The sequence below is a fragment of the Nymphalis io genome, chromosome 18 (assembly GCF_905147045.1).
Source record: "Nymphalis io chromosome 18, ilAglIoxx1.1, whole genome shotgun sequence".
NCBI classification, from domain to species: domain Eukaryota; kingdom Metazoa; phylum Arthropoda; class Insecta; order Lepidoptera; family Nymphalidae; genus Nymphalis; species Nymphalis io.
Window position 1 is genome coordinate 7,593,002 of NC_065905.1, and position 26,392 is coordinate 7,619,393.

Below are 26,392 nucleotides of genomic sequence, written 5' to 3' on the forward strand. Positions count from 1 at the left end.
AGTATATATATAGTTCGCCTTACTGAGTAGCGATCGACGCTACGTGTAGTTCGCGTTGGTATCCACGCACCGTATAAATGTAACGATTAAGTTCGAATTAATACGGACACCGCGGCCTGTGCAGTTTCGCGCTAGCACGCATCTTTTAACCGCACATTTATATTACCAATTATATAATCAATTTACTAGATATCTATGAAATCATTCAATATTAAGCGAGGTTTAACGTTTGAGTGTATATATATTCATTGTAAAAAAAAATTCTAAACTGATTCAAAATTCACTGCCAAAAATTGTCTTAGTACTAATATATCAAAACGCGTCTTTATAATGCAACTGCATATCACGTACTTGACATTAACGATGAACAAAAGAAATGTTTGTAGTTATAAAATAGAGATTTAAACTAAGTCATGAAAATGCAAACTTTAAAATAATTGAAAATTAAAATATCAAAATTGTGTAAATTAATATGAATGATACGAACAAACTTCACTTATTAAGTTATTATTTTATTATTCATCGACATTGGCTTACTCTGTCTAACCTATAAGATTAAACAGCATGAACAAGACAGCATGGTATTCATTTTTATAATAATTTTATTTTTTTGTTGTTTGGCAATGTACCATAATGAAATAAAATTTCATTTTTTTTATCATTATTTATAGTAAATAGTTTTTATGTGATAGTTATTAATTTATTAGAACATCTATTTGTTGTTTAACCAAATGTATTTGTGATCTTGATTTAATTTGTCGACTCACTTTACAGTATTAATATTATTTCAGATGTGTTTATTTTAATTTCATTTTATTAATTTATTATAGGAGATTAATAAATTACAACAATATATTTTCGTGTTTTTTTTTCAAATATTTATAATCCTTCACTTTATTTTACAAGTAACTTCGTTATATTTAAATTATAAGTAAGGCGGAGTGTTATTAAAATTTAACTTATATTTTCACATGTTGCAAAATGAAAACAATAAACATAATAAGTTTTTTTTGTATTATTTGGTATACAAAATATGATCTTAAATCATTAAACTAATTAGTTATCAATTTAGGTTTTTAGAGTTCCCATTTACAAAGAAAGGAAATTTTTAGATTTAGACTGTATATTTCAAAATGGATAAAAATAAAATAATTTTTGAGTGAGAAATAACTTTTATTAAATCTTATAGTATATTATAATGACATTCAATGTACCCGATATCTTCTACTTACTAAATACTACTAAATACTTTCAAGAATTGTATATTCACCATAAAACCAACAATAAAATGCTTGAAAAGTCGCGATTTTCCATTTCCATAAAATTGCCTGAAAATTGTATCAAAAACCATTTATTTATCTATCATTAATGTGCTTCATCACTTATTCGATCGAACTCGATCGGGCATGTCGTTGACTATGCTTGTTTCGTTTAAGTTAAAGTTGCAAGTTACACTTAATCGATACGTATTATGTGTTACGTAAAACAATTGATTTGAATCAAAAACTACGTCATTCAAGATCGATCGATTACGTGAATAAGCGACTTTAAAGTTCTTGGAATTAAAACAGATGTCAGAATATGAAATAACCACCACTAACATAAATGCAAAATATATTTTATAATATTAAAATTTCGATTTGAAATTTATTAAATGCTGACTAACTAGTTAGTAAATAAAAATTAATGCTTCCATATATTTAAACTTATATAATTACATCAATATATATTTTAATTAATTGTTTATAGATAACTAAAAAACGTTATAAAATGTCATGTAGCATGAAACAAATTAAAAAAAAAACTTAATTCCAATTGTCGCTTGTCAATTTCTGTCATTTATAAGCTTGTGTGCGTAAGAATGCGTATGTGTCAACACTATATCAAGTACAACTCTAGTCTACCCAATCGAAATAAAACATTTTGATCCTTTTAAATTTTTATTCCGTATCTATTATTGTGTTTTATTTTCACTTGTATATGAAATCACAATAAATTACTGAGATAATAAGCTATTAGGTATACACACGGCTGCACCCAGAGTTAACAAATTAAAACTGAGTTAAAAATTAAAATCTTCTGATATTTTACGATACACAGGCACGATTAACAGCTGCCTTTTAGGTATTAATAGAATACAAATAGATTATCATTAGATAATATTATGTCCTTAATAAACATTACTGATGATAACTCACTAATTTTTATTACGGCCTTTTCAATAGCTTCTCTTAATAAGAGACTAGAGTTTTGCTAAAGTTACTGAGATTCTGAAATATCGTGTTGACATTCCAAGCCCTTGTACACGGCTAATCCAGTATACAGTAACAGTAACAGCCTGTTAATGTCCCACTGCTGGGCTAAGGCCTCCTCTCCCTTTTGAGGAGAAGGTTTGGAGCTTATTCCATCACGCTGCTCCAATGTGGGTTGGTAGAATACACATGTGGCAGGATTTCAATGAAATTAGACACATGCAGGTTTCCTCACGATGTTTTCCTTCACCGTCAAGCAAGAGACGAATTATAAACACAAATTAAGCACATGAAAATTCAGTGGTTCTTGCCCGGGTTTGAACCCACGATCATCGGTTAAGATTCACGCGTTCGAACCACTGGGCGATCTCGGCATCCAGTGTAAATACTCTTATAATATTAAAACTATTCTGAAATTATTATGCATGTTAATTCTAGCCGATGTCGTAGCACTCGAGTGTGATAGAATGACACAAATACGTTTACAGTTGAAATGTAAAACCAATGCACTAATATGTATGTAAGTATGTATGTAATAAGCGGTACGGAATGTTTCGAATAATGTTGCAAGTAAAAGACACTTCCCGCAAAAAGTAGGAAAATTGTTTCATTTACTATTGGACTAAATGATAAATAAAAATTGAGGTTCATACAATATTGTGTAGTCAGTTAAAATGTTGTAAATTATAGATACTTTTTATAAACTATTAATGTATTCTATAAGAACGCCAGGGCCTCCGAGTTGTGTGTCGCTAACTGTGTACCCTTTGTCCTTCAGTTCGTTGCTTAGGGCTTCGACGGTCGGCTGTTTAGTTGTCGGCGGTATTAATACTATTGCGTATCTGAAAATAATTTGGGATAGAAAATTAATATATAAGATAAATGACAAAAGACGACTTTTCTTACTTTTTTTATGTGAGGAAATCCATATTTCAAGGTGAAGGATATAGGTCGATAATAATTTAAATTAAGGAATAGTAAAACGGCTAAGCTGCAACGATAACGCTTCGATTCGATTGCGATAAGGCAACGATTTTTTTTTTTCTTATTAATATAAGACTATTTTTACGTGTAAGGCTGTTTTTTTTTCAATAAATTATTATTAAATTTGTTATTCGAATTGGAACCCACTGTTATAAGTCAAATTACTCCTAAAACGTAATTACAGACGGGGTACCCAAAATTATTGTGGCTATTAAATTAGAACATTTAAGATTTAAGATCTAACATAACATTTAAAATACTAGTGAGATTTACAAGAAACTTTTGGTTCATTTTCTGTGTTGGTCACAAAAACATTATAAGGTAACCTGTGTTCCTTAAACTGATGTGTTTTCGTGAAATTATATGGTGAAACAAATCCGCTGGTGGTTTGGTGTATGAAAGTTGAAATTTTTGACGTGATAAGTTTGTCAAAAAAACTTTTCGATGAATAAAATTTTAAAATTGTTTCTTAGTTTTATGTATTTATGTGATAAAAATTGTTAAAAAAAAACTCACCCTCCACCCCCTGCTCCTGTGAGCTTACAAGCGAGTCCATGTTTCGTGGCCGATGCTCTGATATCCTCTAACGATGGATGGGAAACGCCCAAAGACGCTAGGAGACAGTGGTTCATGTTCCATAACTCCTGAAATTGTATTTGGACACCATTTTTAGATTGGCTTTAGTTCATTAACAATAAACTATTGTCAAGAAAAATGTATTGTTATTAGAGCATCATTTCATTCTCATAAAAAAGAGAATTGGCGTAAACAGCCCAGCGGTGTGACATTTTACTTAGAAGTATTAATCTATATTCTTACTGATAGATGGTTGTAGTGTGTTTCAGAGTCTTCTGGGTCACACGTAGCTAGTTTTTCCATAATCTGTAATAAATTTGAAATAAGAACAAATTTCTTCTAGCTTCAAACAGAGTTATTCTGCAAGGTTTCGAATTTCTCCATTTTTAAGTGAAATGCCACATAAACGGCAGCTTCGGCAGGATGGGATTTCAGAAACTTCAGACATAGTTCCTTACGTCGTGAATGAGCACTAGCTGCTCACCATGTTAATAATCTCAATCATGTGTAATGCATGAACACAGTTATTCATAGCATAAACATATATTCTAAATATGAATAACACGAAAAAATTAAGCAAGTCATAAATAAGAAATATCTATAATATCAAATTTGGTTCGAGTCGATTAATATTTGTCCACGGTTTATGGATTCAAAATTGATTTTACTGTCAATGTCAAAATTTTATCCGTTAGCAGCGAGTGATTTTTTGGTTGCACGTAATTTTGAATAGGTTAACTCGACTGATGTTGTGTAAAAGACAAATTTAATCTATATTAAATGGTATGCCTTGGGTAACTAACATATTTATCTACATAAAGCTTTATAATAATTTATTGGAGAAAATGGCTTCGCAATTAACTTATAGCTATTTACCAATAATAAAATTACATTTATTATATTGTAATAAATAAATATAGTTATTGTAAGTTTTAATTAGAAGTTGAAATATATATCTTAAGGTTTAGGCAGCATTAGCCATTGTAAGCACACGAAAACAGTTTATTGGATAAAACAACGTTACAGTTCATTTAAATTACAAAATACAACAATTTGAAGTAAATTACCTCAAAAGCAGTGGTCGCGATATGATCACAAGCATCCATAATACAATCCACGGCCTTCTGATTGCGCTCTCTTAGCAAAGCTGTTTTTGCGGCTAAAATCTTAGTCTCTCGACTAACTTTAGTATCTACTAAGAGTATTCGTAAATTGATCTGGAAAGACGGTATAGTTGGTCCGTCTCCTTTTCTGAATCCAACTAACGATCCAAGTGCGCACGTTGAATTATCTATACCTGGAAATATAATTCTATTAAAAGCAATTCGAAGTCTTGAGTGTATAATCTTTTATTGCTATGGCTGAACTTTTAAAATTGTAATTACTTTCTTGCACAAAGCACTTGTGTGAAAGCATTGTTTTATTTATTTATTTTTTTATTTATGTACCAACAGAGTATACAGAAAATTATATAAATGAAAAATGTGTACAAAGGGATAACTTATCTCTAACAAGAGATCTCTTCCAGAAACCCTGAATCTAGTGGAGATTATTTGTAATACATATTTATGGTGTAGGTACAATATCAATTAGTTTTATATTATAAAATTCAAGTAGACTTAACGATAAATGAATATATTACACACTAAATACAAATAAATATATTAATATATACCATTATCTATAACATATACACATTTTTTTTTCTTTTTTTTTTTTTTTAATAGAATAGGAAGGTGGACGAGCATATGGGCCACCTGATGGTAAGTGGTCACCAAACGCCCTTAGACATTGGCATTGTAAGAAATGTCAACCATCGCTTATAGCCAATGCGTCACCAACCTTGGGAACTAAGATTTTATGTCCCTTGTGCCTGTAATTACACTGGCTCACTCACCCTTCAAACCGGAACACAACAATATCAAGTATTGCTGTTTTGCGGTAGAATATCTGATGAGTGGGTGGTACCTACCCAGACGAGCTTGCACAAAGCCCTACCACCAGTACCACATTCAACTTACATAGATACAAAAAAATATATATACATACATATAAAATAAATTAAACTTAAGTGGAAAGAATGTGTTGATTAACTCTGATTTTAAACGATCTTATTGTAACATTATTATGGAAATATTATCTGGAAGAGAGTTCCATAGGCGAGCGGCAACAACGGAAAACGAGTTACCAAAGGAAGTAGTATTAAAAAATGGTACCTCAAGAGTTTTCGACGCCACACATGCGCGTAATGGTCTTTCACGAGCAAGACAAAACAGAAAACGCTCATGTAGGTAATCAGGGCTACCATGGTTTAATATATTAAAAATAAGCGATAATATGTGCAAGCTCCGGCGGAGTCGGATAGGAAGCCACTTTAACTGACGTCGATATTGAGAAATGTGATCAAATTTGCGCAGACCGTAAATGAAACGAATGCACAAATTTTGAAGTCTATCTAGTTTGTCAAGTAGCTCTTCATTCGCATCAAGATAGCAAACATCAGCGTAGTCCAGGAAAGGAAGAAGAAGGGATTGTGCAAGTAAAATTTTTGTTTTGAAAGGAAGGAAATTCTGCAAACGTTTTAGAGAATGCAGAGAGAAATGGACACGTTTACTGACTTCGTTAACCTGAGCTCTCCATGATAAATTGCAATCTATGACTAACCCCAGATTACTAGCTTGGTCACTATATGCAATTTGAGTTCCATCATAGACAATTGATGGTACAATGTCCCAATTAATCTTGCTACGTAACTGTCTGGTACCTATTATCAATGCCTTCGACTTCAAGGGATTAACAAGAAGCCCAAAGGATGCAGCCCAGTTCTTAATTTTTACAAGATCATAATTGATATCATGTATGGTCGAACACAGATTTGATAAGGTGACGTGTCTATAAAGTTGTAAATCGTCTACATAGAGATGGTAGTGAGAAGAAATAACTTTGGTAATTTCATTAATGAAGATTGAAAACAGAAGAGGAGAAAGTACGCCGCCTTGCGGAACGCCAGCAGAGAGCATTGTTGCCTATTTAACTCACTCACACTAATAACTTGAAAATATGAAACGGCCAGAGAAATCAAACACGGAAAAACGTATTTAAACTGTAACCGTACTACGAAATTGTATTTAATAACTGGGTTCTTAGCTTTTTTTTTAAATTAAATATGAAAAATAGCATAATCTAGTGTCCAAACTATTTGTTGTATACTTAAATAGAATAAAATTAACAAACCTGACGGTGAGCCGTGCATTATCTTTTCACAATTGTAAGCCCATGCCGATATTAATATTTTGTCTTCCGTATCAAAGTCTTCATATCTTTTCCCACTCTTCAATTTCAGCAACTGTATTAAAGCACCCGCCAAACATACTGCGAATGACGCTGAGCTTCCCGTTCCTGCTCCCACTGTTAGCCCAGAACGAATGCAAATATCGAGGCTATTATTCAAGGAATTTGTGTCGCCGAGAATTCCAGAAAGTAGATAGAGCATTCCACGCAGCGCATTATATTGAACACTGTTCATGTCGTTGATATTAACATTTATTGATTGAAGGCATTTATCAACATTGCTTAAGTGGCTTTCGTGGTCTAGAGTTTGGGGGTTTTTCCACAATAACTGACTGTTTGATGGTTTGAATAAATGACTCTGAATATGATCGAGGGATAAGGTATTTTTGAGATTCACGGATGGCAAATCTATATTGACAAATGATCCAACAGAAGACTGTACTTCCTGAAAATAACATTGAAAAAATATTTATTTGTAAATTCAATATATTACTAAAAAAATGTTAAATAAATTAATAATATAGAATACAGAGGCTAGATCTTAAGTAGTAAGTATATAAATTAACATACCTTAACGGATATATAACTTCTAAGTCCAAGACTGCCCGCAATAGCGAACTTTCCGAACATCACAGAATGTTCTCCATGCAAAATCACCTTACCCGGAGCTGAGACTTTGATTTCCAAGAGGGAACCCATATTAATGATTTATATTAAGCAGGGAAGGTCAATAAAACAACGAACGGACTAGAACATCTGTGTAATAATTAGACACAATGTTATCACTGGTTTTGAGCTTTCCATTGGTCAACCGTTAGTGTCTTTAGAGTGAACGCGTGAATTGTTTTCAGTTCCTCTTGCAGTACTGAGTTTACTAGCCTGTGGAATAATAGTTATTTAAATTACATATAACTGTTCAGGCATGTATTAGCACAGATGTTCCGTAGGTATCGTTTTTTTTTTACTTTTACTTGATTCATTCGGCCACATACGCCACTAATAGGCCTGGATGTAAACTTGACGATTTTCTTGGATATCATAGTCTAGATAGGTCTGAACATCACCCTCAGGGGCAGACATGATCAAAGAAAGTACCATTTACCTATTTAATAAATTTGAAACGATGTCAGTTATTGAAAAAACAATAGTAGCATACTTACAAAAAATAATTATTATTAAATAAGAAAAAACACAAGTGTGCTATGTCAGGCAATCCTGCCGGATTGATGCTATTTTGACGTTTATAATTGCTACGGAACCTTAACTTCTCTAGACCTTCGTAACAGATAAGAGTAAATAATACGATTGAACAGTTCAAAGATCAAATATTATTCATATAGATCTTGGCATATTGTTAGTCTCATAATTCATTCATTCATGCATTCTATTTATGTTGATATTTTAGTAACAAAACAGTTAAGAAGCGTATGTTTGTATCGAAATTTGTACATATATGGATCTTAGGAGATAATTCGAAGATTCGGAACTTTTTTTATAGAATAGGCGGATCAGCATATGGACCACCTTATGGTAAATGTTAACCGTCGCTTACATCGCCAACGCGCCAATAGCCTTGGGAACTAAGATGGCATACACTGGCTCACTCACCCTTCAAACCGAAACACAACAATACCGAGTACTGCTGATTTGCGGTAGAATATCTTATGAGTGAGAGTACCTACTCAGATGAGCTTGCACAAAGCCCTACCATCTATGTATTTAAAGTTTATGAAAGTTTTTTTTTCTAATAATAATACAATCTGATTGATTGACGTGATGATTTTTGATATATAATTAATCTATAGTACAGCGACAAATAAAGGATAAAAGTATAACTTGATGGTGACTGCCCAAAAGCTATTTAAAACTTTACGATAAAAACTGGTAGAAATACAGAAAAGGATTGAATTTAAATTAAAAAAAAATAGTATTTGTTAATTAGGTATACCTAAAACTGTATTTAAAATGTCTTCTTACCTATGCCTGGCTAGAAGCGGTTTCCCCTGGAACTTGTCAGAGACGATCAAGGCCACGAACTTGCCGCCACAGCCGTCACTTTCATCTACAACTTCCTGGAAAACCATGTTTTTCTATTAACTTCTCCATAATCAAATGTTTAAGGGTCGTGATTAGTGGATAGATCGTAGTTAAGGGTCACTCCTGGTACTTCTTTGTTTAGCAGAGTGGATTGTACAAGCGACCCTATGACCCAGCCTCTCTACATGGATATAAGAGGACCTGGCCTCCTTTTACTCGCGACATTATTTTAACAGACGAAATACGTACAGTACGAGTTGTTGGTGTCTACAAAATTAATTGATTGATAAATATTGATTGATTTATAAATTATTCAGACAATAATAGTATTGTTTTTGATACCAACAAAACACTATATCTTCCTGCCAGCAAAGGGTCATGTTATAACAATGATAAATATTAAATCGTACCGATTTACGATAATAATTTACATTTAAATAAGTGTGCTATAATTTGGTTTAGTATGAGGCTGCTTTAAATGGCATGGTTTTGGCGACCAGTTGACGTCACCGTGACGTGACCTTTGAACTTTTCAATCATATTCAACGTGTCAAGTATTGCGTTGCATGTTGCACCTTCTTGCTGCTTCTACATTTTTTCCACATCAATATTCTGTATTTCGTAGTAATTGGATATCGTGTGACTATAGCGCTCATCGTAGACTCTGGCTGATCGTTATCATTCTCAAAATAGTAAGGCCGCCTGATCCAACCCGAGTATGTCTCGTGCATTACATTTTGAGGATTTTCCAGATGCGGATTTTTTTTATTAACATACTCAGAGAATAGGTAATATTTTCTTTAGCTTCATTAAAAAACAGGATTTTCTTTTTCCTGTTCTGAAACCCTAATGTGCGTAAATTTTTCGCTATCCATCGTATATAGGCTAGTTCTTGGGTTGGTTGAATTTTAAATTGGTGTGAATGTTGGAAATTAATTTTTGTTTGGGGGAAACCTTGGAAAATCCGGTTTTAAGAAATTTATTTATTTGTATACTATGTATGTAACTAACTTGGTTATAGGTCATAGGTATATACTGTATAGAGATGCCAAAATTGAGATTCACTTTCAGCAATATACTTGTAATGCCTTGCTTGCTGGGTTTTTAAGAACGACGTGTTCTAACTACTTAGTCATCTCGGCTCTTATAACAACTGTTTATATAAATACCTTTGCATTTATATATTTTGTTGGTGGCAGATATTTACCCAACTTTGGATCGAACCTGCAGCTTCATCTTTGCTATGCGATCCTTATACCACTTTATTGTATTTGTTAAAGTACGCTTGTTCACAATTGTTACACTATAAAATATTGAGTATGCTAGCCTACTACAATGAAATAATGACATATAAGACATAAGATGTAATCATATATTTTATAGCTATGGAGTAAATAGCCGTTATAAAATATACTCGTTTTAAAATAACTTATGTATACCTATTTAAACAAGGTTATCTTATTATGTAACAAATTTATTGCATTATGTATATAAATAAGAAATACCTACTAAGGCGGTGTGAAGAAACTACAAAAAAAACAATTATTATTTAAAATATATTACGATAACATATTTATAATAAAAAGCAGCGTAATTATCTATACAAATACAACCACGTGTATCCTCATTGCAACATATTTAAAAATGGCGAAGCCATCGTGGCCGCCATTTCTTCTTCTTCTTAAATTTGTTTTACGTTTGTAACATGGCGAAAAAAAAGTAGCAGTATTAAAATTTGAAGCAATAATATATGTGATGATAATATAAATGATCATATAATCTTTGATACATAAATATTCCCAATATTTAAAGTTATTTTTATTGGTAAGTTGCAGATTTAATATATGACAAATAAAAAATTACGAATACACATACAAATTAATATTTTGAATTAAGTATACATAAAAATATTAAAAAAAAATTGCGGTGTGCCCTAAGTTACGAAAATTACAGAGTTGAGATATAAACAATTATTAGTGTATTAATATCAACATATCAGTGTTACCAGACCAATTGGATCCTATATATGAATCTATGTATTATATTATGTTACCACACAAATCGATAGCAGGGTGGCGCAATTGACGTCGATCGACAATTCCTACTATATTAGTTACCGAAACTATATGGGGGATCCCGTCTATTTTATATGTACCTAATAAAAATTGAAACCTATGAATACATATGAAAGTAAAAACCGTCTGAAATGTTTCATTGACAGTTCTTGATTAAAATATCTTTATTTATAGAACAAAACTAATCTACTTATATCCACTTCATTTGTATTTCAGAATTCTGATAACAACTTTGCCGAAATTTAAACCTCGATATTTTCACCAATCCATAATTATAATAATATCCTGGGTCATTTTACACACACGGCCATCTGATCCCAAATTAAGCTTGTATACAGCTTTATTATGAAAACCAGACAACTGATATATTACAAATACTACTTTTCTTTTGTAAATACATACTTATATAGATAAATACACCCAGACTAAAGACAAACAGATATGTTCATACACACAAATGTCTATCCTGGGTGGGAATCGTACCCACAACCTTCGGCGTGAAAGGCAAGTATCTACCCACGCCAACCGGTATAGAATGAATACATTGATTAAATGATTAATTTTTATCAATTGTTAGTTACTCCTAAGTTTGGAATAGGTGTATAGGATACATCTAGGTGAATTTATTTGTCGTACGTTAGTTCCGCAATCAGTCACTAGACAAATTTATTGCTACTAAAGGAATAATAATCTGAGCTGTAGTTTTTTGTTTGTGTATTTAAAAATGTTATGAATATATAACGTCTGTTTTTTCTTTTGTAATTTGATTGTTATTGGAAATGCTATTGATAGAGAGTGATCAAGAAACATGATATAAATGAAATAGAGATTAGTCGGTTACTTTTTATAACTAGTAATGACTCAACTTTATATATTGTTCCATAAATGTTTGTACAACCAATTTACTTTAAAACACATAAGACTTTATTTTATTTGATATCACATACATAAAAAAAGGTTATATTAAAAACTTGTTATGTAATCATTAATTTATTTAATATAAGAACTTTTTTAATGAAAATTTTACTGTAAATTATTGGAAAAAGAAGAAAACAATAGTTACATGATAGAAGTTTATTTGGAATGTTCTATACTAATACAAGTAGAGTATAATTAATTCCTTTTTATTTTTATTCTAATAGGTAAACAGGTTGGCAAAGATATTTGTTGATGTGTGAAGTACATTAAGAATAATATGAAATGTACACATGAATACATAGATATTAATAATGGAAATATATCTGGATATCTAGGTGGTGGTTCAACTAAAAGTGTTCCGAGGCCCAACCAAAACATCCCTTGAAGTGAGAAAAAAAAGTTTGTGCTAAGAAGCTTTAATATCACAGTGTTGTGATTAGCTGCCGGGTCGGCAGCCTTATATACAGTATTGGCATTGAGAAACGATAGAATACCATTATTTGGGTTTGATAATTTCAAAATGATACTGTAAAAACTAAAATATATTAAACTTGTACATAGAAACGGTATTAATAGACCATCTTTTAGTAACAATGGTAGCATGCTAAATGTTGACACAACTAGGAACCAAAAGCACATAAATGGATCCTCAGGCAAATGCATCACTACAGGAATAGCTACAAGCAAAATTGACTTCTCATGAACTTGATATGAAAACAGAAAAAATGCCAAAGATACATTTATTAGGCACAAAACAAATTTCTTTCTATTAATTCGAAAGAAGAAATCTAAACATGATGGTAATGCAGCCATAATTGTACACAAAATACATGTCCTTATCATTTCCTCATTATCGTAAACATATTTTAACTTAATGAAAACGTTAGCTGAGCACCATACATTCGAGACCTTGTCTTCGAATACACCTCTTTTTACAGGAAACAACCTGTGTAATACTTGGAAGACATCATCCCAAGAATTAAGTAATGGATACCAAATGATAATAAAAGTAGATATTACGGCAATAGCAAGTTTATTGAACCTATTTATTACATGAGAATATCTCCCTTTGTATGGTACCCACAAAAAGCATTTTCTGAATAAATAAATAAAAAAGGGCAATGCATGATACAGTTCCATTTGTTTATAATTAAGAGCTAGAACAAAACAGATTGTAGCCAATGTATCATTCTCTATGGCAATAATAAAAAAGGATGCCCATAAAAATAAACCTAGAGAAACACAATTGTACTGAAAATGTCCATGATCAATAAGTATTAAGCCTGGATATAATAAAAATAAAGTTGTACTCATGTCTGTGCGTTTAAATACATTCGAATGATGTTTACCCATTATGCGTTCAGCATCTATGCATATACATAAAACAGCTGTGACATAAAAATACAAGTCACTTAAAAATACAGTCCATCTCATAAATGTTTTGTGTTGATCACTTTCATAGCCTCTAGATGCAAATAATCGTACAGATTCAGGGTCGAGCCAGTCTGCCACTAAGCCAATGAGAAAACTGTGATACGCCGTTAGCGGTGGGTAGTCCAGACCCCAATATTGCAGGTCGTTTTGAGTAGTATTCCGATACCAATGTGCTACCTGAGTATGCACGGTTATCTCTTGCCAATGTCTTTGGGCCTCGTAATCTCCGTACATAGGAGGTTTTTTGTACCCTGAATAAGGATACGCTGCAACGCTCCATCGTACGAATAAGGCGAAAAATATCCCAGAAAGTAAAGCTTCTTTCGTAACAGTAAATTTGTCCGGATCTGCTCTTTTCGACATTGTATCCGATTTTGTGCACTTTAAACTGATTTGAGATAAAGTTCATTCATATTTATGATAGGTAATACCTATATACATTAGCGCGTACGTGTAGACATTTTAAATATTTGACAGCTCATACTTACAACATGAACGGCTTCGAGTTCTTTGGTAAGTTTTTCCTTGAGATACTCCTCTGTGTACACCATATTCAATACAATAACGGTAACTTGAGAAAATATATTCAAAACGCCAAATGGTCAAAGATATTATTGTTACTACAAGCAAAATAGGTTATTTTATTTTTTTTCTGTCACAAGCAAAAGACGAAGGAAAAACCAATAAGATCTTAAATATAACTAATATTGCTACATTGTTTTTGTTTAACTAATTGAATACCTATGTAAAGAATCCTATTAATTATTCACAAGTTTTTTTTTAATTTTACCTTCCACAATGTAAAGGTTGGTACTATTTATAACATTATGTGTAGGTACGCCATAATAATAATTTATTTTTAAATTTAGAAATATATAAATAGGTTTAATAACTGAAATAACGTTTTCAATTATTTAATCTTTAAAATAAATTATATGTTTTTTACTACAATGAAAATGGAAGGAGAATCAACATTGTTAAAACCAAATTTCACTGAGTGGAGGTTTTGTCACTACCCAAAATACATTTTATTGCCGATTGATGAAAATCATGATCAAGTCAAAAATAATGTCAAAAATGTTGTCTACTCTGAGGTTTGTTAATATTTTGCATATTTTTCTTAAATTAAAAAGTTTTATTATGGAAGATAAGTTGTGCTCTTCGTAAGTTGTATGTACGTGCTCGTTACCTGTGAAAATAGTTTTTTTACACACGAAGTTAAAGTAATATGTTTTGTAATAACAAGGTATTAATTGATGGTTCTATATCTGATGGATTACAGGTTTATAGGTTACACATTTGAGACTGCAAAAACCACTATCAATTTAATGCTAAAAAATATCTGCCTAAGATACAATAATTGAGCCTACATAGTTTCTAAATATATTGTTTACATTGATATTTTATTTTTTTATATATATATATATATGTTATATTTTATTAGTCATATTCTATATTAAAAAAAGTTTTACTGTAATTGATTATTAATTTTCAATTCAGGTAACACCAAGACCCTTAGAACGAAATATCCGCTTGGTGTGTGCATCCGACGATGCCTTGATAAATATTTTAGATATGGATCCAAATATAGTAGACAGTCAGGAATTTGTCGATTTCGTCGCTGGCAGAAAGCTACCGTATGGAGCGTTGCCCGTCGCTCATAGGTTAATAATGCAAGTCATTTAGTATTTAGCTGTTTAAATATTAATCATCATTGTTTATAATTTACTAGTTTGCACTCACAGCTTCGCCCGCGTGTAAGGATCGGCCTGTTCAGATATTAGATTAGGTTAGATTTACATATGCCAAGCGATTTGTTAATAGTTCTGCTATATAATGCAATACAAACAGTTCTCAATTAATATATCTTTTAGAATTCCAACTAAACTACATATAGACAGTTGCATAACACTTCCTAATTTCTAATAACAACTTCGCCGATTCGAAAGGTCATTTTTTGCGATAGCGAACCAAAGATTATTCGAGATCACAACCGATGATATCGGGTCAATTCAATGTCAAACTTGTTGATTTGTCTTTACTTTTGGTTCGAATGGACTGTCCGAGTATAGACTACCCTCTAAACACGACGCATTACTCAACATTCAATTGGATCACTTTAACTAAATGATCTTTAAGCGTTTTAATTTTTTGTTGTATTTATTCAGTGTAAATTACCTACAATTTGTTTTCTTGGTATAAAAATAAAATTACAATGAATTTATTTTAATGCATGTAATATCATCAAAGCAATTAAAGTATTTACGTTTTATTTAACACAATATCACTTCATGCTTAAAAGTTTAGGTAAGGTACCGAAAACAAAAAACGAGCTGCACGTTACTAGGTACTAACTTAGCCGTCTAACATTCAGATACGGTGGCCATCAATATGGTTTATGGGTTGGACAGCTTGGTGATGGAAGAGCACACATCATTGGTGAATATGTAAATAGGTATATAAATTTCATAATGATTTGTCCTATGTATTGGAAGAGTTGTTCTACTCATAGGTAATATTAAATTCGGAATTATTCTAACAATAAGGTATTAATAGTTTTTATTACTGCGGTCCTGTATAGTGGAAGTCGAGTGAGCCAGTATAAATTACCAAAAACATAATTTATTAGATCTCGTGGTTGATATTTGTATGTCTTTTACTTTACGAAAAATTTTGTACGATTTGCTAAATGTACTTTATACGATTTACGATATATGTACGATTACGCAGATTAAGCAAGCGTTGGCAGATTCAGCTCAAAGGTTCGGGACAGACACCCTACTCCCGTTTATATGATGGTCGTGCAGTTCTTCGCTCTTGTATACGAGAAATGATAGCTAGTGAGGCTATGTATCATTTGGGGGTACCAACAACTAGAGCTGCTGCTGTCGTTGGTGAGAAATTGCTTATTTTAAATGTTATGTTAAGAATAGGTATACTATAATATGAAGGTATTCAAATTCATAACTCTATATCAAACATATCTTTATTGAAGTCATTGGTGATTTCAGTTTTTTTTCTCTCCACGTTCTAATGTAATTAACTATTGTGGTTAGTGATCAAATTTGTGTACGAAATCCGAACAAAATTTTTGCATATCTATGACAGATGACTTTAGAATGATTATAAGTTCCATTCCTTTTATAATAAATATTAATTTGAATATTCACGCATCTAAAGTTTAATGAAATACTTTAAAAATGTTCTATTTAAAGCAAGTGTCAAATTAATTTTGAAGTGATTTATCAGTGAGCGATGAAGCAGTAGTTCGAGATGTGTATTTTACGGGAAGTCCACGTCGTGAGAGAGCCGCAATTATATTGCGATTGTCAGAGAGCTGGCTCCGTTTCGGTTCCTTCGAGATTTTGGCAAGAGGTGGAGAGTTGGGTGTGTTGAGGCAGCTTGTAGATTTTGTAATAAAGGTTAGAAAAAGTCTCCATTATCGATAATCAAGGTTTATATATTATATACTTAATACACAACAGATTTTAGATAAATATAAAAAAAACATCATATAAGTATACTACTTATATGATGTTTTTTTAGTTTATAATATAGGTCCTTATCGTAATGTTTTTTCAGGAACATTTTCCAGATATCCAAGTTACAGATGATAATAGATATATTAGAATGTTTTCAGAAATCGCTCATAGAACTTTGGATCTCGTTGCTAAATGGCAAGGTAGGTTAACAGCTTACTCCTTTTATCCCAAGATAATTACAAAAGACTAGTTACTGAAAGAAAAAACACTAAACATTGATTGTTATTTTAAGTCAGTAAGTTTAATTTGCTTTCATGGATTTTCGTTAAGGAATATAATGTAGATAATTTCCGAAATATTAATTACGTAAGTAAGATATATAATCTAATTAATATTTCGGAAATTAAAAATAAATAAATAAATAAAACCATATTAAATATTTAACCAGTATTTTAGGACGCAAGAAAGGGTCAAGAAAGGTCACGGGGAGAGTACCATGAGTTATATTGATTTATATTCCCGGATAAGCTGGCTTTATCAAAATTTGTTCTATATTTTAGGTTTGGGATTCACTCACGGTCTGTTGAACACAGATAACATGACTCTTCTCGGTGAAACGCTTGACTATGGACCGTTTGGTTTTGTGGATTCCTATGATAGTGGTTTCGTTGCTAACTATTTCGATGGTGAAGGACGATATGCTTTGGGTAAACAACCAGATGTACGAACTGAAATTTTGTTTTTTTTTTTTAATATTGCTTTTCATAACTTTTGTATCTTTTTGATTTTAGACGGTAGAGTAATGTCATAAGTAATGGCGGCTATGTAATCAAGTTTTTTTTAATAATCTGTACGATTTAAATAAATTAATTGTAGTCTCAGAATGCAAGCAAAACGAGTTTAAAATCCAGTTGTAGTTAAGTGTCCCTCAATTATTCCCCAGGTCTTGCGACTTTGAATCTACTTCTGGGTATAGGTTTCTGTGAACATCCTTATAGCGTACTAGAAATTTGTGCTTAATATAATATAAAGAACCAATTTATTTAATAGTCTTAGTCTAAGACTAAAAGTAACTGAATTTTTTTTTATTTATGCTTAGGTGGTAGTATGGAATATAGGACAGTTAGCGATTACCCTGGAACCTCTCCTGACTCAATCACAGCAAAGTCACCTGTCTCATATATTAAAAACCTTGGACACCTACTGTAAAAATAAAATTTTGTATGTCTTTTCATTTTTAATGTCATGTATTGGTAGACTTACTTAAAATCTATCTTACACTCTTATTCTTATTAATCGATAACAATGTATTTTGATAAAGCTATAAGTAATCTAAAATTTAATAGCGACGCCTTAAATATTGTTTTCATATTTATTATTCGGGTATGTTTTGTTATGATACGGGGCGGACGGGCGAATGGGGTAAGTGGTCATTATTGCCCATATACATTGTTGTAAGATATATTAACTACTCCTTACATCATCGTATGCGCCACCAACCTTGGGAACTATGATGTTATGTCGCTTATGGCATTAGTGTCAGTGGTTCACTCACCCTTCCAACCGGAACACAGCAACACTTTGTATTGCCGTTTGGCGGTAAAAGATGTGATAAGTGGACGGCACCTCGGGGTTAGATTATAAACCTACATTTAATTATGGCAGTCGTTTCGAGTTGCATCTAGAACCAACGTCATAGGTAGCTGGTCAACTCATGACTACGATTCGTGCAATTAAAAATTTATGATTGTTATTAATAATAATTTCCAGGGAGACGTTTTTGATGAAGATTGGACTTAAGAAAGAGCGGTGGGGTGATGAGGACTTGGTGGAGAAATTACTTGACATGATGCAACAAACTGGAGCTGACTTCACTGCGACCTTTAGACAATTAGCTGAAGTAAATGTTTAGTATATATGTGTTTATTTTCAATCAAAACTGATTAGTATGCCTAGATCATAGCGACGGATTTCGGTCACATCAAGAATAGTCGACTGCGCAGGATATATGGTACTGAACAAGTGTGTGCTAACTGAAGTGCTCTCTACATATCATTACGTTCTTTCCAATTCCGACGCACACACTTCCAACTTCCAGACTCGAAAGAATTTCTCGCTTTCGGAGATTTTAAGAAACACATGTGACATTTTCATTTTGTTACTTATTACTGTGTATAAATTGACAAATATCTTTCCAATTTTTGTTTCTGATTGTGACTTGTTCATTTCTGGTTGTACTTAGTATTATGAATGAGACATTTTTTGCAGCTGCAACCTCACGAATTGAGTAGCGAATTGAAATTAGCTGAGAAGTGGTCGATGAAACGTTTAGCTTCGCATTCCTGTTGGGGTTGCTGGGTCGACCAATATCGTACTCGCTTAGACAAAGAGGCGGGTAAGTCTTCAAAAAGTGGTTTTTGTTCACTACATTCAGCTTTCTTTCTTTATTGAACTAATTAACTAACCCAAAATATATAGAATACAATGTAAACTTTCTTTAGTAGCAGGAGTCGACTGGAGGAGTAAGTCAATTATTGCTTCCATTGAAGATTTGCTATCGACAGATCCAAAAATTTAAAGCCTAACGTAACGTCACGTGGCCATAGTTACTTTGGCCTTGTAACAAAATTTTATTACATTGCAGTGACTAAAACTCTAAAACGATAAAATTAAATAATTTCCACGATTATGTAAAAACTATCTAACCTTATATATAGCGTAAATATGATAGCAAGATTTATTTCATATGTATCTACTGTTAGTAAATAAATTACTTAAGCTAATTATTTATCATAGTGGACACGAGTAATGCTGCCGGTCTCTTTGAAGACGAGCGCAAAAGACGTATGCTGAGTGTGAACCCAGTCTATGTCCCCAGAAACTGGCTCCTTCATGAAGCTATTATTGACGCTGAAAAAGACGATTTTGAAAAGGTAATTGATAAGTATCAACCCTTATGAAAATTACCGGTCAGGCTAAACCACGTCACATATGAACCTGTATTACATAACGTGTTGTTTGTAACTGTAATGTTGTCTGACAACATCTCGCAATTTATCTGAACATTTAACTGGCATAATGATTGCTAGGTGAGTTGACTTATTTGAAAATAACATTAGTTATTTGGTTTAATTCGCTGTTCCTTTTTTAAGCTCATTTGAAGGAGAAGATATTTAACAGAATTTAATAACGTAACTTTTTGCTTTTATTTAAGGTTCGCTTTTTGCTACATGTGATTCAAAATCCGTTTGAAATTCAACCAGAAGCAGAGATCCGTGGATTCTCTTCTCAGCCTCCGATCTGGGCGTATGAATTGAAAATAAGCTGTTCGAGTTGATTCACTTATAACAGACTACACTTTCTGCAATTAAAAAAATGGGCCGGTACATTTATCTCGTCGTCTGCGTCAAATTTGTTATATTTTCATATACCAAGAGCTCATTGGCTTATTCAATGTCAAATTTCATTCTGCTTGGTTCAACGGCTTAGCCGTGACGGGACATGTAGGTAAAGTTACCTCCTCATATCTTCAAATTGAAGACATTTTTTAACAAAAAAAAATGCAATACCTTCACTTCGGACTTCATTTTCATTTATGTTCATTTGATATTACGGATCATATGACTATTGTAATATGATATTTAATAAAAAATCTATACAGTTTTACATGAGTTTTATTTACATAAATGGTGATGAAGATTGAACTTCAAACATATAACAGTAAAGTCAAAGTTTTTACAGGATTATTTATTTGAAAATCCTACGAAAACGCACGTATCAATTAAATGTTAATCAATTAACTAATTAATTATATTCAATGTATCTGATTTATCTTCGAGATCGGAGTAGGTCCAGTCAAAGTTGATCCCAGTATTTTTAAAGAGCCAATCCTGGTAGTATCCAGGACGGACGTACGCTGCGAAAGAATAAAATAATGATTCATACATATATTCCACATTGACGGTACCTAATTGTAAAATTTTAAATGGCATTAAAGTGGTTTCTTTATTTTTTGTCTATAAAATATTCACACTTTCTGATTTATGTAAAACTTTTTTGTTAATTATTAATCTTTAAGCGTCAATGTTCGCTGATGATAAATTAGGTTAAAACCTTCAATAATTAGGTTAAAATTTCACTGAAATTCTGCCACATGTGTATTCCATCAACTCGCATTGGAGCAGCTTGGTGGAATAAGCTCCAAACCTTCTCCTCAAAAAGGAGGGGAATCCTTAGCTCAGCGGTAAGACATTCAAAGTGATTTAGTTTTATTTTATTGTTATATTTTTTATTATTGTAGAATTTAATAGAATAGAAATGTCAATTTTACCGAGTTAAGTTTTGGCCTTTTAAGAGATAGTACCATAGTCTGAAAACAATTTGAGAAACAATTACCTGTGGGCCAGTAGCTGGTGCATCCTCTCCAGGAAGCGAATTGGACTAAGCCTATCATAGTGGGCTTACCGTCTCTGTCTACGATAGTCAGAGGACCGCCGCTGTCACCCTATAATGTTTTAAATCACAGTTTAATGTAGACTTTTCTCTATAAAACAAAATATTAATAAATATTTTACACATTTATATGTTGAAGGCATAGACAATATTATTATTAACAAATGTATACGTATATAATTTAAGAATAAGCATGTATTTTTTCTAATAATGGAAGAAAATTGAAAAGTAATAGTTATTATAAGACAAAACTAATTTTAGTTATATTATATTATTAGTTAAAAAATAAGAGTCGAAGATCGGGCTTAGATGAGACCTTTGTCCAGCAAAATACACGGTCTGATGATATTGAGTAATAACAAAACTTATTAAAGATGGGTGACGTAATTTTGTGAATTATTTACTCATTATTGTTATTATTTATTTATTTTATGTCAATAATTTTAATACATGCAATGCAAAATTTAATGTTAGGAATATGTCAAATTAATAAAAAGTAGTAAATTGTCTATAGTTTCATCTTATATTTGATTAGAAGATTTCCAGTATGCCACCAGGCTAAGTGCGTGGGTATATGCTGGATATCTGTGTTTTAACACGTATAATATAGTGAATTGGTAGATAAACAAGGCAAGACTTACATGACAAGCAGATTGATCGGTATGGTTGTAGTAGCGAGCACAGACGGTGGATGGGAACACGCTGGTGAAGAAGGTACGGCACTCCTCGTTGCTCAGTCCACGGAGGTAAGTCCAGAGGAGGTTATCGGATAGTTGACCACCTGGAAAAAGAACATTATTTAACATACAAAGAACATAAACAATGTCTATGTCAGTATCATAATATTTTAACATTAAAAAATGTTCTAAAACAGTTTCGCTTATCTATACTAATATTATAAATGTGAAAGTAACTGCCTGTTTGTTAAACTTTCACGGGTAAACCACTGAAGCGATTTTGATGAAATTTGGTATGAAGCAAGCTACTCCAAGAAAGGACATAGGCTCCTTTTTTACCTAACACCTGCCCCCGCTCAAGCACACTGGCGAAGCTGCGGGCGAAAACTAGTAATATAATAAAACATAGTGACATTTCAAATAGCAGAGAAGAAAAAGATCAAATAAAAATATATACCAATAAAACTGTAGTTTTGTAATTTGCATTATATCAAGTGCTTCAGTTTGCATTATACAAGCATTTGACATGACAGCTTATTTGACAAATTTAATTTAAATTGTTTCTTAATTCTTAACGGATGTATAACAATGATATAAATTGCAATGTTATTTCAGTAGATTTTACTTCATATACTTCATAACGTGAGCGGAATTATATTTACCATTCCATGAATCGTCGTCGAATCCAAAACCGCTGACTACGACAACTTTATTCTCGTAGTTGTAATCCTTCTGTTCTGTGCTCTGAATACGAATAGGCTGGATGGTGGCTGCAGAAATACGACATAATGTACATACAATATTATTGAATAATATTAGTCAAGCAAGCCTTCTAACAATTCTAACTTTTTGTGATTGATCAATTCTCTTATCCAAATAACTTTGCTTATTAAGACGCAATTATATAATAAAGACTTCAACTTCTTAAGTACTTACGCCCGTACGAAATGGTCATCCTTAACTTCAGTAAAGCTATATCATCGCGTTGCACACGATTGGCAATGCTTAAATTGAAATTTTCGTGAAGAATTGCGTCACTGAGTGAAAGCTCCATCATGTACATTGGGCGAAGAAGGTCTGTGGTACCCAGGCGAACTATGTATGATGGACGGCTGTTAATAGAATTAATGGATTTGAGTGCAGTTATACCAGAAATATTTGATTGTATAGATTCTGATTTCAGTGAAGCCATTAAAATAATTCAATTGTTAATATTACATGCTCTTCATTAGATAATATCAGTTTTGGTTATAATATTTGTACCTATAATATTATAAAGATATTAAGGATTTTTAGCTACGAATTCATAATCCACAAAATTTATGGTGACTGGCGAAAGAATTTCATATACTTGGTAATACACCAGAAACGATTAATGTTAATTCTTAGCATCTGCTTGTCGGATGTCCATTAGTTAAATTCTAAGGTATGTAAAATATTATAGACGTGTGGGTGTCTGTAAGAGATATGTCTATGTATTTTGCTTACTTGGCGAGACAGTGAGTTGCCGTGATGATCCAGTCATTATGTATGACGGATCCTCCACAGGACGTGACAAGTCCGTCTAGTGTCACTATACGGATATTGACTTGGTGTGGAAATTGACCTTCTTTAGCCGGCACACCTCCAGAAACACGGTTTGTACCTGATAATTGAAGTTTCAAATATAACAATTGTATATAATATATTTTGAAGCGTCAGTGGTGCAATGGGTTAAGGACTGCATAAAAAATATAACATTAAGGTGTAGGCTATGTAAAGTTTCGATATATAATAATATAATAAATAGATAATATTCTTTGTGTATTGTTCAACAACATATCTCCATAATTATTAAAATCTTACAAAGGAAATAACTAAACAGTTGCTCAATGCAAAATTTAAAGGTAAGGTAAGAATTAAACATAATTATAATAATAATTAATATATCAGTTAAATAATCATGTTATGCGGCGAGTTTCGAGGTTATTTTTTATAGAATAGTTATACTGATGTTGAGCTCAATTACTATAAATTAATTCAATAAGATTTGATATAGGTACATACCGCGTTTTATGTCTTCCATAAAACCAACCGGTTCATCTTCATGTACTGGATTAGCCTGTAATACATAAATACAATTAGTATATACGGTAAATATGTGTGCAATGATCACAGATCTACCACTCGTACTTATATTTATTTATGCTAGGAACATGTCAAAATTACAAAAAGCACTAAAAAATGGAGATTGAATTCTGACAGTTTAATATATATCTATATCAATCATAAGTATTGTTGCGTTACGGTTGGAAGGCTGAGAGAGCCATTGTAATTATAACCACAAGTTCTTTATTCATTGAGTAAGTCAATATACATAGGTACGTGAAATGAAAATCTGTCACGTATGTAACCACCAAACCACAGTTAAGCAGCCTGATTGAATAAGCTTAAAACGTTCTTCGTATGAGGATCCTTTACTCTCCTTTTCCCAGCAGTGGTACAGGTACAGGCTATTTACTTTAATTTACTATATAATATCAAACTATAATATTTTTAGATCTAGTGATCTAGTTTCGTTAAGGACCACATTTAATTTGCTTGCACGACGATTGTGAAAAAATAATTTGCAAAGCAAAAGAGTGATGACTTGACTATTAATATTTACGTAATTCCTAAAAAAATATGTTATCATAGCATAGTATATAATGCTTTTATCTTGAGAACGGATGTACGACCCAAGATACGCTGCTTATGATTAACGGATTAATATAATCAATTTTATTTTAACGAAAAATGTGTGAGTGCGTCTATAACAAATATATATATAAATATTTGTTATACATATATAGATAGATTTATTATACATATACGTCTATAATAAATATATACAATAATTATGTATATTGCAACTGCTTAACTGTTTTTGTTGTTATTATTTCAATTTTTTTTTATTCAAATTTGACTAACTAAAAAAAAAGATTTTCTAAAACGCTTAAATTTTAACCATTTTTACTCTCTATTTACAATGAACTCACACTGTGAAATGTTAACATGAATTTGAATATTTTAATATAATTGAACGCTAGTATTACCAAGTGGGGCTTAGTCCACGAAAACACACAAGAAACAAGTACTTAAGTGCTTATTTTTAAAAATGTATACGACCTCATTTGTTGTGATATTTTATTACACCTTGAACGGGTCAAGTTTAGAATACTGAGTGTACCGATATTTAATCAAAATTTCGCAAAATCCATTCTTAGTGCACAGATGCATGCGAAACTATTTAAATACATAATGCATTTATAAAATCTGGGGACAAGCTATTAATCTAGGAAAAAAAAGCCGCTAGAAAAAAAAGGAAAAATCTGTAGAAAAGACCTGGTGTATCTTGGACCGTACCAATTATGCTTGGGAGAAATGAATATAAAAACTAGCAGTTGCTCTAGTGATTTTTTTTATCCTAGTGAGCTAGATGGCCTAGTGGTAAGAACGCGTAAATCTTATTCGATTATCGTGGGTTCAAACCCGTGCAAGCACCACTGAATTTTCATTTGCTTAATTTGTGATTATAATTCATCTCGTGTTTGAAGGTGAAGGCAAACATCGTGAGGAAACCTGCATGTGTCTGATTTCAATGAAATTCTGTCACATGTGAATTCCACCAATCCGCATTGGAGCAGCGTGGTGAAATGAGCTCCAATCCTTCTCAAAAAGGGAGAGGAGGCCTTAGCCCAGCAGTGGGACATTCACAGGCTGATACTACTACAAATGCTTGGTAATATCAACATCCTTAATCAACTATTAAAACTAGAGTAAATAGCAATAGTTCAATAACAACATTATCATAACTAACCGACTCTCGTCTTTATTATATACCAAAACAAACGAAAAATAATTATATAAAGGTTTCAATTTTTCCTCAGTAAGCTCTTTTTCATGCAGCATTGGCCAGTGGCCAAGTTATTTAGCTAGTTGGGGGTTTGTATAATATCGCAAGAATTACCTAAATATACTGACGATAATAATACAATGCAAATAACAGGTTTTTAATCAAATTTGAATTGCAACCGTCCAAGGTACGATACTATCCAACATACAAAAGTCCTCTATTGAACTTATTGTTTACCACACACAACAAAAATAATTTAAAGAACTGAGAAATACATTAAATCTTTTATAAATACCTGAACTAGTCCGAGGACCAGAAGTCCGAACACGTACTTCAGCAT

At 32.1% G+C, this 26,392-nt stretch overlaps 4 protein-coding genes across 5 annotated transcripts; 1 reads left to right on the plus strand and 3 right to left on the minus strand.

Moving 5' to 3' along the window:
- Positions 1-1,206: 1,206 nt before the first annotated feature.
- LOC126775719 (uncharacterized) lies at positions 1,207-10,457 on the minus strand. 2 transcript variants are annotated; one of them, XM_050497803.1, is made up of 8 exons: positions 10,348-10,457; positions 9,081-9,175; positions 7,674-7,982; positions 7,047-7,548; positions 4,880-5,109; positions 4,056-4,118; positions 3,753-3,880; positions 1,207-3,094 (listed from the first exon to the last, which is right to left on the minus strand). In XM_050497803.1, exons 3-8 carry the CDS (start codon positions 7,800-7,802, stop codon positions 2,950-2,952), a joined length of 1,197 nt encoding a protein of 398 aa, XP_050353760.1. In that variant the 5' UTR covers positions 7,803-7,982; positions 9,081-9,175; positions 10,348-10,457; the 3' UTR covers positions 1,207-2,949. The 2 variants fall into 2 exon arrangements, with proteins under 2 accessions (XP_050353760.1, XP_050353759.1); XM_050497802.1 differs by lacking the exons at positions 9,081-9,175; positions 10,348-10,457 and adding an exon at positions 8,264-8,349.
- A 1,816-nt stretch (positions 10,458-12,273) lies between these two features.
- Positions 12,274-14,049, minus strand: LOC126775717 (dolichyl pyrophosphate Man9GlcNAc2 alpha-1,3-glucosyltransferase). The gene has a single exon (XM_050497800.1). It carries the CDS (start codon positions 13,928-13,930, stop codon positions 12,329-12,331), a length of 1,602 nt encoding a protein of 533 aa, XP_050353757.1. The 5' UTR covers positions 13,931-14,049; the 3' UTR covers positions 12,274-12,328.
- A 474-nt stretch (positions 14,050-14,523) lies between these two features.
- Positions 14,524-20,644, plus strand: LOC126775679 (protein adenylyltransferase SelO-like). Its single transcript, XM_050497743.1, has 12 exons — positions 14,524-14,661; positions 15,068-15,231; positions 15,942-16,022; positions 16,298-16,461; positions 16,817-16,989; positions 17,150-17,249; positions 17,610-17,770; positions 18,149-18,270; positions 18,820-18,949; positions 19,318-19,444; positions 19,846-19,982; positions 20,264-20,644. Exons 1-12 carry the CDS (start codon positions 14,524-14,526, stop codon positions 20,384-20,386), a joined length of 1,620 nt encoding a protein of 539 aa, XP_050353700.1. The 3' UTR covers positions 20,387-20,644.
- A 205-nt stretch (positions 20,645-20,849) lies between these two features.
- On the minus strand, positions 20,850-26,392 carry LOC126775680 (collagenase-like). Its single transcript, XM_050497744.1, has 8 exons — positions 26,348-26,392; positions 24,225-24,279; positions 23,667-23,823; positions 23,115-23,182; positions 22,841-22,948; positions 22,143-22,282; positions 21,445-21,553; positions 20,850-20,965 (listed from the first exon to the last, which is right to left on the minus strand). The coding sequence occupies exons 1-8, from the start codon at positions 26,390-26,392 to the stop codon at positions 20,850-20,852; spliced, it is 798 nt and encodes a 265-aa protein (XP_050353701.1).

Coding starts and splice junctions, on each gene's coding strand:
- LOC126775680 (XM_050497744.1), bottom strand. CDS start 26,392: ATGCTGAAGTACGTGTTCGGACTTCTGGTCCTCGGACTAGTTCAG. Junction 22,283..22,840: donor CGACGACGATTCATGGAATG/GTAAATATAATT, acceptor TTCTTTTTCCAG/GTGGTCAACTATCCGATAAC. Junction 20,966..21,444: donor CACCAGCTACTGGCCCACAG/GTAATTGTTTCT, acceptor ATTCTTTCGCAG/CGTACGTCCGTCCTGGATAC.
- LOC126775679 (XM_050497743.1), top strand. CDS start 14,524: ATGGAAGGAGAATCAACATTGTTAAAACCAAATTTCACTGAGTGGAGG. Junction 17,771..18,148: donor CTTTGGGTAAACAACCAGAT/GTACGAACTGAA, acceptor ATTTATGCTTAG/GTGGTAGTATGGAATATAGG. Junction 18,950..19,317: donor CCTTTAGACAATTAGCTGAA/GTAAATGTTTAG, acceptor CATTTTTTGCAG/CTGCAACCTCACGAATTGAG.
- LOC126775719 (XM_050497803.1), bottom strand. CDS start 7,802: ATGGGTTCCCTCTTGGAAATCAAAGTCTCAGCTCCGGGTAAGGTGATT. Junction 7,549..7,673: donor GAAGTTATATATCCGTTAAG/GTATGTTAATTT, acceptor TGTTATTTTCAG/GAAGTACAGTCTTCTGTTGG. Junction 3,881..4,055: donor CACACTACAACCATCTATCA/GTAAGAATATAG, acceptor ATACAATTTCAG/GAGTTATGGAACATGAACCA.
- LOC126775717 (XM_050497800.1), bottom strand. CDS start 13,930: ATGTCGAAAAGAGCAGATCCGGACAAATTTACTGTTACGAAAGAAGCT.